This window comes from Hyperolius riggenbachi, chromosome 1, assembly GCF_040937935.1.
Source record: "Hyperolius riggenbachi isolate aHypRig1 chromosome 1, aHypRig1.pri, whole genome shotgun sequence".
In the NCBI taxonomy this organism is placed as follows: domain Eukaryota; kingdom Metazoa; phylum Chordata; class Amphibia; order Anura; family Hyperoliidae; genus Hyperolius; species Hyperolius riggenbachi.
In genome coordinates this window covers 86,001,341-86,022,859 of record NC_090646.1, presented here as the reverse complement: position 1 = coordinate 86,022,859, position 21,519 = coordinate 86,001,341, and the positions used below count along the sequence as shown (strand labels likewise).

At 43.1% G+C, this 21,519-nt stretch overlaps 1 protein-coding gene across 3 annotated transcripts in view; it reads right to left on the bottom strand.

The window, feature by feature from the left end:
- The window catches only part of CPZ (carboxypeptidase Z), an 89,605-nt gene that overhangs the window by 48,552 nt on the left and 19,534 nt on the right, over positions 1-21,519 (bottom strand). For all 3 annotated transcript variants that reach the window (XM_068267115.1, XM_068267107.1, XM_068267099.1), the window contains exons 2-3: positions 4,767-4,796; positions 3,463-3,837 (exon numbers count right to left, since the gene is read on the bottom strand). In XM_068267115.1, the coding sequence (XP_068123216.1) occupies positions 3,463-3,837; positions 4,767-4,788 (397 nt within the window). In that variant the 5' untranslated portion in view covers positions 4,789-4,796. The remainder of the gene's footprint in view (positions 1-3,462; positions 3,838-4,766; positions 4,797-21,519) is intronic.

Below are 21,519 nucleotides of genomic sequence, written 5' to 3'. Positions count from 1 at the left end.
TACATTAGCGGCGATTCGCATGCATTCCACTCGCAGGCGAATTCGTTGACTCTTTTGTGCGTTTTTTTACCGCTGAAAAAAACGCACCTCAACAACGCTACAGTGGAAACAGGCCCATCCACTTACATTACATGTGCGAATCCGCATGCGTTGGACGCATGCGGATTTGCGATAGTGGGAACGAGCCCTAAGTCCTTATTATTTTACCATTACTTACTAAACCATTATTCAGGAGTGATGCAACATGGGAAACCACAGTTGCTCACATAAAGGATAATGCGATAATTCAGCTATAAAGAGACACTGAAGGGGAAAAAAAAATCTGATATAATGAATTGGTTGTGTAGTGCGGATAATTACTAGAACATTAGTAGCAAACAAAATATTCTCATATTTTTATTTTCAGTTATATAGTGTTTTTTTTTATAAAATTGCATCATTCTCTAATATTTGCAGTTTACACACGAGCATTCTAAATGATTTTACAGAGCAGGCTAATGAACTTTTGAACCCTTCTCTGCAGGAAAAAAAAACAATACAGTGACAGACACTTGAGATAATAAGCTTCAGAAGACAGAGCTCTCTGCAACTTTGAAAGTCGTGGAGCTCAATGGCTTTTTTGCAGATAACTGGAGTTTCTTAACTCTTCCTGTACTGGAAATAATATTAGACTTAGGTCTCTGCTCCGAATGTTTTATTTCTTAGCTGTACTACACATACAAATCATTATATTATATTTTTTTTTCTCTTCAGTGTCTCTTTAAAGTGCACCTGAGATGGTATGTAATGCATCATTTGTACTTACTGAGGCTTCCTCTAGTGCCATGTGGGCCATGGGTTCCCTCGCCATCATCCCCGGCCACTCCATTTTCCCCTTCGCTACTCCAATAAAATATTCAGTTGTGCTCCACTGCGCAGGCGCGGCCGTGCGTGCCCCCATCGTGCTCCAGAGTTTGGGAGCATTCTGTGCCTGCACAAAGTGCTCCCGGTGATAAGAGCAAAACGGGGGCATACGTACGGCCAGCCAATGCATGCTCAGTGAAGCACGACTGGCCTCGAATGGCCAATTTATTGGAGTGGAGAACTGAACAACGGAACGGCTGGGGATGATGGCGAGGGAACCCATGGCCCGCATGAGACTAGAGGAAGCCTCAGGTAAGTATAAATTATGTATTACATACCGTCTCAGGTACACTCTAAAGCTGGATTATTGTAAACTAGCTGATGGCTCGGTGTTCCCTGGGTATGTATTTGGCTGGTGTGGGCTGCACCAACTTTTTCTAACCTTAACATACAATTACTCAATGACCAAGTTTGTGAGCTTTGCAGTCTTTGGCATTAATAATTTGTATTGAAATTAAACAAATCTGATTGGCTGTGGCTCCACCTCCTTTTCTGAATTTGAACTCCAGTCACCCAATGACCAACTGTACCAGGTTTGTGGCTTGTGCCATTAACAGTGCAAGAATGGCAGCAATTAAATATTTCCCCTTCATCCCAGGTGCTGCCCCTGAGTTCTACCCTCAGAGCGGAGGTGTATAAAGGAAACCATTGCATTTTCAGCTAAAATCCTCCCTTTCGTAACATCACGTAAGTCTGGAGCCAGGGAGAGGACCGTGAGACTGGCCCCCATTTTGACTGACATTTGGAACAAAGGAACTTTTCATTTTGCTTGAATTTCCACCCAAAGGACATCTTTCTGCCAAAACCTTAAAGGGGTTCTCTTGCATGCGCTAACAAACAAAAACTGCCACTTACCTTCGGCTTCTAACGCCCCCCTCCAGCTGGAATGTCCCGTGTTGTCCTCCTCCGATGCTCAGTTAGATGCTCTAGTTAGACGAATAATTACACCAGTGCCGGTGGCAGGGAAACGGAGCATTAGAGGAGGACGGAGCGGGACATTCCAGCTGCAGGGGGCCGACAGAAGCTGAAGGTAAGTGGAAGTTTTTGTTTGTTAGCGCATGCAAGAGTACCCCTTTAAGTATTCATTTTCTCTGTTTTCCCTTTTACTTTACACTGTGGTTACCATCTCCATAAATGTTACTTATAATAATTGTCTGTATATATTATTTATATTGCATTTACAATTAAACGACTTACGGTAATTTTTATCGCTACATACCTGATTTGAGCATTGCAGAAAGAATTCTAGCCTTTCTGAAGATTTGCTACCTGAAGTATTGTATGCTTTCACACTAGGGTGTTTAAATTTTATTCGCAGGTTTAGAATAGGCAGCGCAGGTTCTGTCCTTATACAGAAGTGGTGGCAGCTACCTGCAATATTCTGTATTAAAGTGTTTGGGTTGCTAGCACGTTCCCTCCTGGCCTGTCTGTTTGCCCAATTCCAGCAGTTTCAGCACATCGATTGCATCCACAAGATTGGATGGTCTGTGGGTTGAAACAGAGTGGAAGGCATTGAGCGCCCGTCCAATAGTGGGCGTGTGGACAGCCGTCGCTTGGCTACATTGATATGTCTGGTTGATCGCTGTCTGGGCGACAGTCAGGGGCTGCTGTACACACGTCGGGTTATTGGCAGAAGCAGTCAATATTGACCGCCTCAGCCGACTTTAATCTAGCATGTATACAGGCACTGTGGCAAAAAAAATTGTAAAATTTAAAATATGTGCAAACAAACAAATAAGAAGTAAGTTTTTTCCAGAGTAAAATGAGCCATAAATTACTTTTCTTCTATGTTGCTGTCACTTACAGTAGGTAGTAGAAATCTGACAGAAGCGAACAGAAGTGACAGGTTTTGGACTAGTCCATCTCCTTATAGGGGATTCTCAGCAAGGCTTTTATTCTTTATAAAGATATTCCCTAAAAAGGATTTAAACAATGATGCTGGTCAGCTTCCCTGCTAGCTACACAGTTTTGGCAGTTGTACAGAGCAACTGCCATTCACTAAGTGCTTTTGAAAATAAATAAATCCATGTCAATCCCCTATGAAGAGATGGACTAGTCCAAAACCTGTCGCTTCTGTCAGATTTCTACTACCTACTGTGAGTGACAGCAACATAGGAGAAAAGTAATTTATGGCTCATTTTACTCTGGAAAAATGTACTTCTTATATGTATATGTTTGCACATATTTTAAATTGTACAGTTTTTCGCTGTAGTGCCCCTTTAAGAGGGATAAAAAGTATACTTGTGAGACACCTGGTGCACGAAGCAGCGGCAAAATTTCTCTGCAAAGGCAATACATGCCAATTTTACCAATGCTAACGGCAGGGGTGCAGCATGCATTACTCTTTTAGCGCAATATTCATTACTGAGATAATGTGCGCTTTGCTATGGTAACTGGTGGCACACAATGCATGTTCTGCACATTACCATGGCAATGTGTGCGCTGCACCCCTGCCACTAGTATTGTTAAAATTGCCAGGCGCATGCATTTTACCACTGCTTCGGACATTAGATAGATAGATAGATAGATAGATGAAAGAAGAAGGATAGATAGAATTACCTCTTAATTTTTCCAGGGGGTCATGACAGCCTTCCTCATCACTGGCAAAGAAGCGATCGCAGTCCAGAAAGTAAGGCCACGCCATGTCTATAGCAGTGAAGGCAGGAAGGCAGTTCTTCTTCAGAGTCTCACAGACCTTTCTGCATGGCTTTACGATCTTGTTCTTCTCACATCGGGGGGCCAGAACAGAGCAGCCCACAATCCTAATGTCAGGGTTACATTCTCCTTGCAGCAAACTGTCCACCACACTCAGCAGGATGTACTCAGCGCTGTACTCCGTCTCCCCTCTGGACCGATGGTCTAATAAGTTAGGGTATTTGGTTTTGCTGTAAGGCAGGTCATCGCAGTATCCCAGGAAATTATCAGTGCAAAGTCCTAAGAAAAACACAAGAGGATTAGATTTCTGTTTCCACAGAGGCAAGTTTTCAAACTTAAAGACAAATATAAAAACAAATGTAAAAGAAACCCCGTCGGGCAAGAGGTCTTAAACAAAAATAATAATCAAAAACAATCGCTAAGTGGGTGATTGTAAATTCAAATTGATGCCTAAATCATGGAAAAGAAAAAAATCAAGCTATCTTATGTGCACAAAGAATTACCGCATTTTTTCAGAATATAAGACGCCCCCAGGTTTAGAGGGCGAACACCAGGGAGAAAAAAAAATATTAAACCTGGTGCGTCCATGTTCCAGGAGCATCTTGTAGATGTTCTCCCCCAATCAGTGTCCTCCTGGGTCCCCTTCTGTCCTCCTTTGTTCTCCCTGTGTATCCCCTTCTGTCCCCAGTATCTGTCCGACTGTGTCCCCTCCTGGCTCCTGTTGCTCCTGTATCCCCCTCCTGTCCCCGTGTCCAGTCCTGGTCCCTCTAGGTCCCCCTGTGTCCTGTCCTGGTCCCCCTGTCGCATCTTGGTACCCCTGTATCCCCTCCTGTTCCCCTTTGTCCCCTCATGTTCCCCTTTTTCCCCTCCTGTTGCCTGTGTCCCCTCCTGTCCCCAGTCCTGGTCCCTCTATGTCCCCTCCTGGTCCACCTGTGTCCCATCCTGGTACCTCTGTTTCCCCGCATCCCATCCTGGTACCCCTGTGTTTCCTCTTGGTCCTACTGTGTCCTGCCCTGGTACCCCTGTGTCCAGTCCTGTAATTTACAATCAAATTAGAAGAGAGAAAATGCCCAAATCGACCAGTTTATGGGAACAATTGAAAATTACCTTCCAATTACTTTTGAACGTAAAAATCATGTCGAAAGATTGCATCTGATGAAAAAAAATTGTACTGTTAATGGGCACCTTAAAAGATATAGATACCCTACCTTTTTCTGAATCAGGATCCATACATCGACCTGGAAAACATTAAAAAGGGAAAAAAATTAGAAACAGTTCACTTAACAATATAAAGTCACACTACACACCATCACAGACTAAACCTACGCTTAGCATTGTACACCACTCAGCACCATTCATTTATTTGCGGCCTTTGTAGCAGACAATTATCCCCACATTGTATACTAAGTAAACTCAAACAAATCCATCTCAGGATTACTTTCCTGTTGCTTCCCCTTCATATGCAGCTGCTCCATGTGGCACCCCCTCCCTCTAAATGGCCCTCACCCACATGTAACATTCATGTTCAGATGCCCCTTACATGTCCTCCCCCCCCCCCCCTTAGGCAGTACTCCCACCTCCCCCACCACACACACACACACACACACACTTAATATTTGCAGTATTTGTATAGCGCCTTTCTCCTGTCGGACTCAAAGCGCTTGCGAGGCAGCCACTAGAGCGCACTCAGTAGGCAGCAGCAGTGTTAAGGAGACTTGCCCAACAAACTCCTTACTGAAATAGGTGCTGGCTTACTGAACAGGCAGAGCCGAGATTTGAACCCAGGTCTCCTGTGTCAGAGCCAGAACCCATAGCCATTACACAATTTGTTGCCCTCTTTTTGCACATTTATAACCAGGCCTGGATTTACATTACAGGAGCCTATTGGCACACATGACTTGACACCCTAGAATTCGCCCTCGATAAACCAACAAACCCCTACCAAACTGCACTGCAAGTGTGCTAGCTGTACCAGCTTTCACTTCCTTCCCTTGCCCGCCATAGGCAGCTAGAGGTGCCCCTTAGTATTAGGAAGCCAGATCAATCCTCAATATTAATATAGTATTAGGTAGCTGGAGGAACCTTAGTTCCTCCTAAGTAGCTAGAGGTGCTCCTGACTGAAGGGAGATCTCATCAGTGCAATACTGAGAGCATTGTGAGTAACCTCTCATTTATGCCCTCATCAGGACTCTGCATAAGGAAGGAGGTGCTCAGGGAGGGGAGGGAGCCGCCTTTCCATCATCAGGCGCCTGTAGGCACGTGCCTACAGTGCCTTATGGTAAATTCGGTCCCACTGGGCAGCATCCACTCTAGTCCTGGCCTGTGTGGCCTTTTTAGAAAAACAATCCTGAGGACACATGTTCTGGTGATCTCCCCACAAGGAGAATAGAGACAATAACAAGAACCTGGAAGTAGAACAAACCTTTCTTGTTCTGCTCAATGCTAAAAAAAAAAAAGTTAAGCTGGTGATTTTCAAATTCTTATGTCTCTTATTCAAGTGTATTTTTGTTGTGTTTAAAGTGGACCTGAACTCTTGCAGAAGGCAGAAGGAAAACATAGAGAAATGCACCCTATATGTATTTAGATAGTTTAGCCTGTCTGTCTAATTCCCCCTCATCTGTGATTAATCCCAAGTGTAATTTGATTTCTTGGATGTGTAAGCTGGCTGCCTTGTCAGAGGAACTAATTTGTAAACACAGGATGTTAACCCTATGTCTGCTTCCATGAAAGCAGGAAGTAGACACACTGCAGATTCATTGCAGGATTTGTATCAGCTGTGACAAAGAAACGTTTTTTCTTTAAAGGTCATTATGCTGTTGCTTATCTTTTAGAGCAGAGAGGAGTTCAGCTCCGCGTTAATCAGGTCCCTATGTCTGCTAGCGACGCCTGTGACACGTACTGCTGTGCACATCTCTTGTTGGCTGATCTGATCCTATGAGACAGTCAGTGATCAGGAAGGATTTTATAAAACAGCCTGTTAAGCAATACCAAAGAGAATCCTGAAAAACACATGGTAAGAAAAAAACAGAACTTGTCAGCAGCTTAATAAATGAGTTCCTTGTGGTCTCTTTACGGAGCTGCACTATGAAGGAAGAGAAGGATAAACTGGATCAGACAGCGCAGTCCTGCTTATCTGCAGCATTGGCCTTCCTGGGTTTTGTCCAAATGTTTTTCACAAGGCAACAAGTTTAGGCTTGAATGCGATTTTATTAATCATCATCAGTCAGACCTGACCTTCCACTGTAGATCCTGACACCAAGGCCCACATGCAATTAACTTTTTCACCTGAGTTATCTCCTAGAAGATAATTTTCATCTTCGCTTTAAACTAAGTTTTCCGCATTTTTCAAATTAAAAAGTACCCCCAAAATAGTGTAAAAGTATTATCACATTTATTTTGAGTATTTTATTGCTTGCTGGTGGCTTAAAGGGCATTTTATGACACGTTGTGAAAAGATCACCTAGGAGAAAAGGTGAATTGCATATGGGTCCAAGTATTTGTTCAAAGTTAATTACATATTGTGGTTACATGGGGCATTTTAGAACTCTATGCCCTATAGCTAGTCTTGCAAATATTTCTCTAGAACTTTTTGCAACAATACAATTACATCAGGGGGTTGTGGCATTCCCAAAAAAATGTCCCAATGGCCTCAATTCACTAAGCAGTTTAGACTAGTCTACTGATGGTTTTTACACAGTAACAAAAAGAAAAGATCATCTGTATGGGCAAGGAATCAAACCAATCAGACAAAAATAAAGCTGAACATAATCTTTATTTGATACACTAAGACAAAAAATGGATAAAAATATTTAAAATAGGGTGACACCCACTGGGAGACTCTGATACGATAATTGAATAACAATCAATCAAAACACCATGTAAAATACAAGGAGTTGAAATGTAACACCAGACAGAAATAACAAATAGAGCAAGCTCACACCTGCCATCCAGTGTAAAGAAAATCTGTATACACAGGAGCAAAACAATCTGAAGTACCGGTAGTAATTTAATCATACAGCGGACCGATTACAAGGCACAGAAGACCTCTTAGTATAGTGATTCACAATGCTTGTATCAAGCAAGGAAAAAGAACTGCCATAAGAGCGCTGTTTGATAAGATAAGGTGCAGCCAAGAAAAAGAAAAATATATATATACAATTACCTGCTGGTGCTTCAGTATCAGTCAATTGGTCCCCCGAGTGCGCCCCTCCACGCGTATCGCGGCAACGCCGCTTTCTCAAGAGGTACTGTAGCGGCAATAGAGCGCATTAATATAGTCAGTAAATTGTCTCCGGGGGAAAGGTCAATGTCGGAAGGAGCATGCGTGGCCACGCATGCACGCACGCACGCAGTGACGCCGCTCGTCTCACTTGGAGCAAGCAGCGCGCCTACGTGAACTGTCAACCGGAGGACCAATGTTTATAATCATAGCAGCGATATTTGACATACATAAACAAATGAATATTTAGCTATTGCAACATTAAAATACAAGATGCTGAGCCTATATAGCTTGAAACTACAGAAAAGAGTACAAATGTATATAAAAAGAAAAATATATATATAATTGAAATAGGTAGATGAATAAATAATTGAAAGTCCATCTAGTGGTCAAAATGTAGAATACCAGGACAACAATAATAATGTGCATTAAAATATGGAAAATATGTGTGCATATTGCTGGCTACATATATACATAAAAAAATAATTTAAGGCTGCTCCTAAATGCAGCAAGTGCAAAAGGTGAAGAACAATTATGAAAAGTGCAAAAATGCATGATAAGGTGCTGAGAAGTGATCTTCTTTGGATCATCCACTTGAGTCATATTTGAAGGTTCTTGCAATGTGGACAATGAGTGTTCATACAAATGTGGTCAAAATCGATTACAGATGTACTGTGAGAATAAAAATACATATGTTAGTGTCCAGTTCATTAATCTACAAGTGATACTGACATGGTGGGTGCAATCCTAAAGAGTGAATTGCAAAAAGAGTGACCATACCCATAACCTCTAACCCACAGGTGGACTGTACTCACTCAGCCCAACCCAGGGTATATAATATAAAGTGTAAAAAGTGATCCATTTAAAATGCCAAAAAAGGTGCCACACTAGTAAAGTGTCACTGTGCAAAAAGTGCAATAAATTGAATTGTGAATATGTTCAGCTTTATTTTTGTCTGATTGGTTTGATTCCTTGCCCATACAGATGATCTTTTCTTTTTGTTACTGTGCAGTTATTCTGCATCTGATGGGACACTTATTATGGTGTTTTTCATATAATTTAGACTCAGTTGTTACTGTGTTAAATACTGATGTTTTTTAGTCTACTGATGGTTTGGTGTAAATCAGTTGCATCAAGAGGGAATTCACTAATAATTACCAAATGTTTCAGACCTGTTTTTAGACCGGGTCTAAAACATTTGGTCGGTAAAGCAGGGGAAATGATCAAAAGATGCAATTGATAAACGAGTAGCTATGACTGACATCCTTCTCTGATGAGCTCTCCTCTGGATACAGTTAAACTCCTGCATAATTAATTCAAAATGTTCTATCCTCCTAGAATAGATAGAATGATGCCCCAGTATAGGTAGAAATGTGACCCCCAGTATAGGTAGAAAGGTGCCCCAGTATAGGTAGAAATGTGACCCCCAGTATAGGTAGAAAGGTGCCCCAGTATAGGTAAAAAGGTGCCCAGAGGCGGGACAAGGTCCTTCAGCACCCAAGGCTGAGACACCAAAGTGCGCCCCTCCATCCCTCCCACCCCAGCCTTCACACACTGATTGCTATTAGACTAATAGGTGCCCCAGGGCCCTCAACCTCCCCAACACCTTAATCTCTAGTTATCTGGCTTGCAGTCATTGTCATGTATCCCCTTTTTTATTTCTTTCTGCTTCAAACACAATTGGGAATGACAGCTGAATGAATTGTGCGCCCCCTCCTACACTGCGCCCTGAGGCTGGAGCCTCTCCAGCCTCTGCCTCGGCCCGGCCCTGAAGGTGCCCCCAAAATAGGTAGTATGGTGTCCCCAGTATAGGTAGAAATGTTCCCCCAGTATACATAGAGAGGTGGCCCAGAACAGGTAGAATAGTGCCCCCAGTATAGGTAGAATTGTGTCCCCATTATAGGTAGAAAGGTGCCCCCCAGTGAAGGCAGCTCACCTGTTGCTGACTGTGCACCGCTTTTTGCATTCAGGTCAGATCTGACAATAATATGAGAAACACTTGATCTGCTGCATGCTTGTTCAGGGGCTGTGGCTAAAATTATTAGAGGCAGAGGATCCTCAGGATAGCCAGGCAACTGGTATTGTTGAAAAGAAAATAAATATGGCAGCCTCCATATCCCTCTTGTTACATTTGTCCTTTAAGCCACCAGAAACCAAGAAAATATGCAAAATAACTTTGGTAGTACTTTTCCACCTAATTTTTGGTACTAGGAAAAAACTCAGGGGAAAAGGTTAATTGCATAAGGGCCACAGTATGCTTATTTCCACTGTGATATTTCTTAAAAAAAAAAAATACAACATGCAGGGAGCTGAAAAAAATCTGAGGTTTGGGACAGTTCAGGCTCATCCTCTGCATTCCCGAATCCCGATAAGGGTCATTAAAGCAAGTCCCAACAATGTCTCGTTATCTGGACAAGGTGTAATTAAGGTGGCCATCCCCACTAGCACATTGAAGCCATAACAGCAGATAGCAGATGTCCCGTCTCGCTTGTTGCAGCAATTGCTGTATTTAGTATATCCTGTAACCCCATCACCACAATAGTGTGTAATTATCCTCGCAAGAAAATGAGCCGAGACTGCAAAAACTTGAAATTATTCTTCCATTTTGCATAACGGAACACCAAAATAATGTCCCCAATTTTTCAGCATCTCGCTGCAATGTATTACTGGGTAAAAATATCTCCTGCCGTGACAGGGCCATTAAATTGTGCTATACCCCTGGGCTACGGTTGGGCTAAAGGAATGAGCTCTGGGATAATTCATTATGTATTCGGTAGAAAAGGGAGTATTTATCTCGGTAGGCATATTGAATTTGGGTCATGCAGATGCATTGTGAGAGCCGGGGCTTAGGAAGTGTTCCTCTGTGTCTAATGCAGCCAGAAAAACGCATTGCTGTACACAATGATGAGTTAAGGAAGAAGTGTACAGTATTATTTTAAAATGCAAATATACAATCCTCCCCAACAACAAAAAACTCAGACTCCTCGGTATATGAAACCACCGACTCCAACTCCAGGTTCCCAAAATTGCTCTCACTCCACAGACCTTGTAAGGCTATGGAATGGGTACAAAAATCATCCGCCTCCAACTTAGACTCGACTCCTCAGTTTACGAAACCACCGACTCCACGCACCCAAAAATGCTCCGACTCCAAAGCCCTGTTTTGTAGGTAGAGAAGAGACAACCACCTCTGTCCAGTCACTTTTGCAGGTTATGTTCCTCATGGGAAAGGCTACTCCTCACTTACTGTATTGACCATAATAAGGTTAGTATGTAGTATTCATTTGCAGGTACATCATGTGTTTATTTTAAGTAATTTTACTCGGTTCAGTTTAAAAATGTTGGTCACATGACCAAAAGCAGCTGTGTCTGGGGGTCAGTTTCAGGCTCTGTGTGTGGGATTGCTGCTGCTGCTGTTTAGATTGGATTAATATGTTGTTCAGAATGCAAGGAGGAAAGGCAAAGGCTAAATATTTCTAAAGAAGTTTCCAGCCTGTGTGCAGCAGGAACAGTTGTTTGTCTTTGCAGTACATACAGTGGGTTGCAAAAGTATTCGGCCCCCTTGAAGTTTTCCACATTTTGTCACATTACTGCCACAAACATGCATCAATTTTATTGGCATTCCACGTGAAAGACCAATACAAAGTGGTGTACACGTGAGAAGTGCAAAGTGGGGTGTGCGTAATTATTCGCCCCCCTGAGTCAATACTTTGTAGAACCACCTTTTGCTGCAATTACAGCTGCCAGTCTTTTAGGGTATGTCTCTACCAGCTTTGCACATCTAGAGACTGAAATCCTTGTCCATTCTTCTTTGCAAAACAGCTCCAGCTCAGTCAGATTAGATGGACAGCGTTTGTGAACAGCAGTTTTCAGATCTTGCCACAGATTCTCGATTGGATTTAGATCTGGACTTTGACTGGGCCATTCTAACACATAAATATGTTTAGTGTTAAACCATTCCATTGTTGCCCTGGCTTTATGTTTAGGGTCATTGTCCTGCTGGAAGGTGAACCTCCGCCCCAGTCTCAAGTCTTTTGCAGTCTCCGAGAGGTTTTCTTCCAAGTTTGCCCTGTATTTGGCTCCATCCATCTTCCCATCAACTCTGACCAGCTTCCCTGTCCCTGCTGAAGAGATGCACCCCCCGAGCATGATGCTGCCACCACCATATTTGACAGTGGGGATGGTGTGTTCAGAGTGATGTGCAGTGTTAGTTTTCTGCCACACATAGCGTTTTGCATTTTGGCCAAAAAGTTCCATTTTGGTCTCATCTGACCATAGCACCTTCTTCCACATGTTTGCTGTGTCCCCCACATGGCTTGTGGCAAACTGCAAACAGGACTTCTTATGCTCTCTGTTAACAATGGCTTTCTTCTTGCCACTCTTCCATAAACGTCAACTTTGTACAGTGCATGACTAATAGTTGTCCTATGGACAGAGTCACCCACCTGAGCTGTAGATCTCTGCAGCTCGTCCAAAGTCACCATGGACCTCTTGACTGCATTTTTGACCAGCGCTCTCCTTGTTCGGCCTGTGAGTTTAGGTGGATGGCCTTGTCTTGGTAGGTTTACAGTTGTGCCATACTCCTTCCATTTCTGAATGATCGCTTGAACAGTGCTCCGTGGGATGTTCAAGGCTTTGGAAATCTTTTTGTAGCCTAAGCCTGCTTTAAATTTCTCAATTACTTGATCCCTAACCTGTCTTGTGTGTTCTTTGGACTTCACGGTGTTGTTGCTCCCAATATTCTCTTAGACAACCTCTGAGGCCCTCACAGAGCAGCTGTATTTGTACTGACATTAGATTACACACAGGTGCACTCTATCCAGTCATTAGCACTCATCAGGCAATGTCTATAGGCAACTGACTGCACTCAGACCAAAGGGGGCTGAATAATTACACACACCCCACTTGCAGTTATTTATTTGTAAAAAATGTTTGGAATCATGTATGATTTTCGTTCCACTTCTCATGTGGAACTTTGTGTTGGTCTTTCATGTGGAATTCCAATAAAATTGATTCATGTTTGTGGCAGTAATATGACAAAATGTTGAAAACTTCAAGGGCGCCGAATACTTTTGCAACCCACTGTATGAGGCATGGTGCACTCTGAAGCAAACAATCCATCTGGACATCATCCACCATCTTGGAATGTATACCTCAAATGGGAGTGCTCACCCACAACAAGCTCACAGTCCATCCATCAGATTGTATATACAGAGAAATATGTGAGACATTCTTCTAACGCCTTAAAAAAAAAAATCACTTTTACTTTCATACTGTAACAGCCAGATCACTTACAGTGGCACGTTACCAAGCCTGAGAACTGCAACGCTTGTTCCTTCCCAGCTAGCTAACATGAGATGTCATAGTCAGGGCCGGATTTCTGGCAAGGCCACATAGGCCATGGCCTAGGGCACCAGAAATGTAGGGGCGGCTCAGTGAGGGGCAGTAAAGCTGTTTTATGCAGCCATCCCTATCTACAAAGACAGCTTTATCCTTTGAACTCTCTGTCCTGTACTTGTGCCGTCCCTGCATGACCTGTAAGCTCTATCCTGCAGGTAAACATCAGCCTAACTCTCATGGTGACACAATCGGTCCATCATTAATGAGATGGCAAACATAACATAAAAGTTCTTAAGGAAAACATAACTAATAATCTATACACGTATTACTAAAATAGTTATTGTCTGTGACATCCAATGATGGAAAGTAAGTAGAATTCTCATTGGGGTACACAGAGATAACAACCATACAGACGGTATAGTTGGCCTTGGGCGGTAAAAAGTACAAATCCGGCCCTGGTCATAGTTTACATTCACTTCACCCTTAAAGTGTGCCTGAGGTCATATGTGACATGATGAGATAAACATGTGTGTGTACAGTACAAAACATATTAATATGCAGTGGCTGGATAATGTAATGGTTAAGGGCCCTGCCTCTGACGCAGGAGACCTGGGTTCAAATCTCGGCTCTGCTTGTTCAGTATGCCAGCACCTATTCAGTAGGAGACCTTGGGCCACTCTCCCTAACACTGCTACTGCCTATAGAGCGTGCCCTAGTAGCTGCCTTGCAAGCACTTTGAGTCCAACAGGAGAAAAGTGCTATGCAAATACTGCAATTAATAACCAGGCTGTTTTACTTGCTTAATTTTGCTGCCTGAAAGAGTTCATTTCTAGGCATGGAAGTGACAGCTTCTGTCTTAGCTTGTCGGGAATATAGTAAACATCACTGATAAGGAAATTACAGCCATAAAAGTTTTACTGGCAGAACACAACTTCTGAGGGCAGGGAGAGATAAAACACGTGAACTATTGACCTTTTTCTACCTCCGGGACACTTAAAAGGCTGCCACTGATTAGGGACTGTAATACATTCAACCTAGTTTGTAAATGTTTAAATATAAAATAAAACCCTGGTATACTTAAATTAAACCAGAGACAGTAATATAGAAAGACTTGATACTTACTCGGGGACTGTTTTTTTAACCAACAGCTACTGGACTTGACTGGCTCAGTTTCAAGTCAGTGGAAATTTGAGTGTAAAGTAAGAAGTGAAGACCATCTTTACAAGCTAACTAGAAGAAAACTGTAAGACAACTCAGAGTAATGTCCCTTTGCCTCAGCCACACGTATATTCCCATTAACTCTGGTCACCAGTGTTATATATAATCAGTGTCATATATAACGTATCTAGAGGGGTACAGGAATGGCTCATGCCATGGGCGCCACAGCACCATGGGCACCATATGCCTGCCCCGTGCCTCCCCATCACTCAGACCAGATTCATTCTGTTATTTGGAGAGCATGGCTACTTAAAGTGAACCTCCGGACTAAAAATCTACTAAACAGGCTTGGTTTTTCTTTAACAGTTTCACAGCATCAGAACTTTGTTTTTATACCAAAGCATCATTTTTAGCTGCATTTTAAGCTAAGCTCCACCCATCAAAGAAAAAAAGCCTGGGCTTTTTCCATGATGCTGTGCAGAGCATGAAGGGATTTCCTATGTTATTCACGTTGCCTAGCAACTGGGAGAGGTGCTCAGGACACAGGACAGTTGGAACTGTGTCTCATGCTCCCTGTCACCTCCTTTCAACCAAAAAGATGGCTGCCATCATGAAATCAAACATTTGCCTGTTCTTTTAAAACAGCGTGGGTACGAGATTATATTACCTATCTATTTTAATTAACATAACTAATGTAACTTGATGACAGTATGTTTGTTTAGGCTGAAGTTCCTCTTTAACTTATGTATTTAGGGCGCACTTAAGTTTAGTGTTAGAAAAGAGGACAGAGAGGAAATAAGGATATTTTCCAAAAATTAACTTCAGCAATATCCTGGGCCAAAAACCAAAGGCAACCTTAACAAATGTACAGGAAAAAGGATATTTTTTTTTTTTTTTAGAGGGGAAGGGCGAAATTTCAGCGTTTTCAATATGCTCTATATTACCCAGATACGCGCCCTGGGCTTATAGTCCTATCTACGGTATTCTCTGGCTTTCTAACAACATCCCAAACAATAGCCGGCATATGAACTTTCTCCAGCTTCCTAATCAGGCATTATGGAAACTTCTGCTATTTTCAGTGGCCACCCAGTTCACACCAATAAAGTAGTGAACAAGGTGGCTCTAATTGCTTGCCTAAACCATGAAAGTTCATTGCTTAGGTTTTCGGGTCTCCTTTAGTTGATTTTAAACGCTTTTTGTGAGAAAACACGGAAAGGCAGCCGCTTGCTCTCAGAGCAGAGCGGCTGCTTCCGCGTCCGGCATGGCGGCGCAGCATGGAGAAGCCATCGCATGCCGCAAGAACTGCGGCGAACGCGGAGAAGCCGCCACGTGCAGTGCGACGGCTCCCGCAGCTGGCAGAGACAGTGCTGGTGTGGCTGGGACTCATAGTCCCTCTAGGTTTAGGGTGACGCGCGCACGCGCACTGAGGCAGGGATTTTATGACACCCAGAAATTAGTCAGCTGACCAGGCTGGTCAGCTGACTCTGGCTCCACTCCTGATTGGTCCAGCACTTAGGGAGGTGCTGGGATCATGCCTGTGTATATATACTGCCGGCTGTTCAGTTGCTGGTTGTCTGGCGTTGCGAACACAACGTGGGAGCACTCAGACCCTTAGTCAGGTCCTTAAGTGTGCCGGGACCAGCTGGAGCTGTAATCCTACACTTAGCTAGATTCTGTTGATAGCTTAAAGTACTAGTTTGATTGTGATTATCTGTTATGACCTTTTGCCTGCCTGACTATCCTCCTGAACTCTGATCTTGTACCTTGCCATTCTGATACTCTGTTGCCGAACCCCGGCTCGTTCTTAGACTCTGCTTCTGCCTCCTGACTTTGTACCTCGATATATCTGATACCCTGTTGCCGAACCCTGCCTGTACCTTAGACTCCGCCTCTGCCTTCTGAATCTGTACTTTATCTGTCCGTGTGTTACGACCTGGCTTGTCCGACCTCGAGAACCGACCTTACTATTAGAGGCGGTTCCCCGTCCTGTTAGTGACACTTCCTCCAGAGTGTCACGCTCAGATATCCTTCCTACTCTCAGCCTGACTCCTCCCGCTTTGGAGAGTTTAGGTCTTCGGAAGGAATCCGTGCAGTACTCCTTACTGCTCTGAGGCTTAGTCCTCTAAGTGTTACTGTTACACCAAACACTACACTCTACTCGGGTGTACAGAGGTTAGCTGGTATATCGGTGATACTGCAGATCACTTATAATCTGGTATATATCTGTATTCCCTGTGATACTGCAGATCACCGGTAATCAGATCCTCTCTGTGCTCCACCGTTCGTTACACTTTTCTTTTATTGTGCAGGAAAAAGTTTGGCATTGGTTCCCGTCATTCTGTTGTTGCTTAGTGTCTTAACCCCTAGGGGGATACATAACCATAAACGACACTAGTATCTACAAGCAGCATTGTAAAATTAAATCGGCTGTGGCGCTCAGGCAATTGCCAGCAACTGACGGTAAACACATTGAGATGAACACTTCCATTCATTTCAATGCAGGACACAGTAGATTCTGGAACTTCAGTGTTCTCCCCAGAAATTTTTTCCAACAGGGTGGCTTGAAAAAGTAGCTAGGTGGCTTGAAAAAGTAGCCGGGTGGGGCAATATGAGAGAATGCAGGGCCGATGCTTCTCTGCGCGATTCTGCTTACAGCATAGGAGGAGGTGAGCCGATGACAGCCGGGTGCTAACCAAAAAAGGGCCTGGGGAGAACACTGAACTTAATGACGTACATGGACACCAGCAGGATTTAGTCTAAACTGGCCCTTAAGCTGGCCAATAACCATATAATGTTTTTCATCCAATCTTACCATTTCTATGTAATATAAAGGTAACTGCCTAAATTATCCTATCAATATATTCACTCAATTTACCCTTATACTACATAGATTTGGTAAAATTGGATGAAAAATATTGTATCGTTAGTGGACACCTTTAGTTAGCAGCTGTGACAATTTGCTTAGGTCATGGTTTTCTGTGGCACCCTTCCTGGCATGACAGTGACCTTGCTTCATTCCATTCTGGTGCATTCCACCAGCAGGTAGACAACTAACTCAACCAACTACATCTACCTCTATGGAGGTTATTAGATGTTACTACATCTAATAACCTTTATGCATTAGTTCATGTTGTCTCCAGGTAGGCTACTTCCAATCCACACCGTTCCTCTTTTCTTCTGGTCTCTCTGTAACCAATATCCAGTTGTGGAAGATCTTTGAAGATCTTACATTTCTGATATCCAAAATGACCACTAGTCCTGCCCCTTCTGTTTCTTATGCCTAGTTCACTGTGGTCAGTTGCATTGCAGAATAATTCTGCATGTCACCTCACTGTCCATACAATTCTATGGGGCTGTTCACAGTAATGTGTTGTAACTGATCGCGTTATTCTAACTTTCTGCATGCAGGCTTTGTATTAAAGTCTATGTCCAGGTGAAAGTCATAACACATGCATTATGCAACTGACCATTGTGTACCTAGCCTGAGTGTCACTGGGTGGCTTTAATTTACATGGCCACTCAACTCACTATCAAATGGAAGAAAAGGAGAGTGACGGACATTGCCGCAAACGCCTCTGCTGAAAAAGGAGAAGAGGAGTAGAAGTCACAGGAGGAAAGTGAACAACTTTTCTCTCCCCACTAGGGATGCTCGGAAAATTCTGCGGAATTATAAATTCCGTGATTCCGGCCGGAATTAGGTTAATTCCGATTCCGGTAGTCAAATCGGAATTCCTATACCTCTCAAACGGAATTCCGCGGAAAATTTATAATTCCGACGGAATTTTCCGGAATAACACAAAATCTCCTCCTCCTCCTCCTCCCATCCATCCATCTCATGCAGTAGGGAATTGCAGATTTTCAAAACAGCTTATATACCATAGCTGGGATTTGAACCCAGAACCTAGTGTGTAGTAGGTATCTGTCTTACCCTCTAGACCATGACCCACACTACATGCTAAAGCTGGCGGTAGCATAAACCATACTTCCATTATGATCAATTCGATAGAAAAAGTAGCATGATTACGGATTTGTACTTTTTGAAAAGCATGCTTATATACCATAGCTGGGATTTGAACCCAGAACCTAGTGTGTAGTAGGTAGCTGTCTTACCCTCTAGACCATGACCCACACTACATGCTAAAGCTGGCGGTAGCATAAACCATACTTCCATTATGATCAATTCGATAGAAAAAGTAGCATGATTAAGGATTTGTACTTTTTGAAAAGCATGCTTATATACCATAGCTGGGATTTGAACCCAGAACCTAGTGTGTAGTAGGTAGCAGTCTTACCCTCTAGACCATGACCCACACTACATGCTAAAGCTGGCGGTAGCATAAACCATACTTCCATTATGATCAATTCGATAGAAAAAGTAGCATGATTAAGGATTTGTACTTTTTGAAAAGCATGCTTATATACCATAGCTGGGATTTGAACCCAGAACCTAGTGTGTAGTAGGTAGCTGTCTTACCCTCTAGACCATGCCCCACACTACATGCTAAAGCTGGCGGTAGCATAAACCATACTTCCATTATGATCAATTCGATAGAAAAAGTAGCATGATTAAGGATTTGTACTTTTTGAAAAGCATGCTTATATACCATAGCTGGGATTTGAACCCAGAACCTAGTGTGTAGTAGGTAGCTGTCTTACCCTCTAGACCATGACCCACACTACATGCTAAAGCTGGCGGTAGCATAAACCATACTTCCATTATGATCAATTCGATAGAAAAAGTAGCATGATTAAGGATTTGTACTTTTTGAAAAGCATGCTTATATACCATAGCTGGGATTTGAACCCAGAACCTAGTGTGTAGTAGGTAGCTGTCTTACCCTCTAGACCATGACCCACACTACATGCTAAAGCTGGCGGTAGCATAAACCATACTTCCATTATGATCAATTCGATAGAAAAAGTAGCATGATTAAGGATTTGTACTTTTTGAAAAGCATGCTTATATACCATAGCTGGGATTTGAACCCAGAACCTTGTGTGTAGTAGGTAGCTGTCTTACCCTCTAGACCATGACCCACACTACATGCTAAAGCTGGCGGTAGCATAAACCATACTTCCATTATGATCAATTCGATAGAAAAAGTAGCATGATTAAGGATTTGTACTTTTTGAAAAGCATGCTTATATACCATAGCTGGGATTTGAACCCAGAACCTAGTGTGTAGTAGGTAGCTGTCTTACCCTCTAGACCATGACCCACACTACATGCTAAAGCTGGCGGTAGCATAAACCATACTTCCATTATGATCAATTCGATAGAAAAAGTAGCATGATTAAGGATTTGTACTTTTTGAAAAGCATGCTTATATACCATAGCTGGGATTTGAACCCAGAACCTAGTGTGTAGTAGGTAGCTGTCTTACCCTCTAGACCATGAACCACACTGCATGGTAGTAGGTATCTGTCTTACCCACTAGTAAGGCTGAGGCTGGAGAGGCTGCAGCCTCAGGGCGCAGTGTAGGAGGGGGTGCACAATTCATTCAGCTGTCATTCCCAATTGTGTTTGAAGCAGAAAGAAATAAGAAAAGGTGATACATGGCAGCGACAGCAAGCCAGATAAGTAGAGATTAAGGTGTTGGGGGTGGGGGGGGGGGCCTGGGGCACCTCTTAGTGTAATAGCAATCAGTGTGTGACAGCTGGGGTGGGAGGGCGCACTTTGCTGTCTCAGCCTTGGGTGCTGAAGGACCTTGTCCCACCTCTGACCACACTACATGCTAAAGCCTGGCCCTGAGTGTGGTTGATGGTCTAGAGCAGTGGTCCTCAAACTAAGGCCCGCGGGCCGAATGTGGCCCCCTAAGGCTTTCTTACCGGCCCCCCACACAGAAAATGTATTGCTTATAAATGCAGTCAGCTACATCTTTAAATATTGGTGGTCCACATATGGAATAGCAGTGCAGCACCCCCCATCCACATGGAAGCCAGAAAGCAGAAATTTTGCTGGTTTCCAATCAAATTCCACATCAGGTGACACTGCTGTCCAATTGGCTTGCAGATTGTCACCTGGGTATGCTTCACTGTCTGGTCCGCAAAGACTTCTACATTATTTTATGTTTACTCCGGCCCACCAGCGGTCTGAAGTATGTTGACCCGGCCCTCAACCCAAAATGTTTGGGGACCCCTGGTCTAGAGGGTAAGACAGATACCTACTACACTCTGGGTTCAAATCCCAGCTATGGAGAGAGAGAGAGAGAGAGAGAGAGAGAGAGAGAGAGAGAGAGAGAGAGAGAGAGAGAGAGAGAGAGAGAGAGAGAGAGAGAGAGAGAGAGAGAGAGAGAGATTAACATTTTTCCGACGGAATTCCGTATAAATCGGAATTCTGCGGAACTGCCCCGGTATACCGTCAGAAGGGAACGGTAACGGAATTTGTATATGTCGGAATGCGGAATTGTGCCGGAAACGGAAAATCGGCTATTCCGACCATGCCTGCTCCCCACTTTAGTTTTTAGACCTTAGGCCAGGTTCACAGTGCTCAGTTGCATTGCAGATAAATGCTGCATGTCAACTTACTACCCATACAATTCTATGGGCCTGTTCACAGTAACGGATCACATTATTCTAACTCGCTGCATGCAGGCTTTGCATTAAAAAGTCTATGTCTAGTCTCAATTGCAGTTCACACTCATTATAACATCAATTATTAGATTGGGGGCGCGGTATGTCCAAAATGTCCAACCACAAAAAGAAATGAAGAAGAAAAGAAAAATAAAGCCACAAGTGGGAGGATGCCTCTTTAGAAATCATGAAAAAGCAACTGATTTGTTTTAGGCACTTGTCCCCCTATGTGGCAGTTACCACACAATAATATACTATTCACCACAGTTATATATATTAATATACTTAAAAGACAAAGATCATAATGGAATCAGCACATATAAATCCCCCACAACCATACCCTCAAAGAAACCCCATTAAAAACAATAAAAAAAAAACCCTATCATGGCCTGAGATTCCACGGACATCAACTGCCACCCACTTGCGCTAACTGATTTTTTGGTCCTCACACCTCTGGGCGTCCCCAATAAGTGCTGAGGTAAAGTGAAGCACACTTTATGTTTAGACTTATGGTTCACTGAAGCCACTGTTATGTAAAAGTTCAGAGTCTGTCTGCACAAGATCTTATCAAAGTTAAAGCCATGCAGTTTTCCAAACAGGTCCTCTTGACTTGCCTAATCTTAGTAGTATGAAGTACATAAACTTCAGATAACGGCCCAATCGCGGCCAGA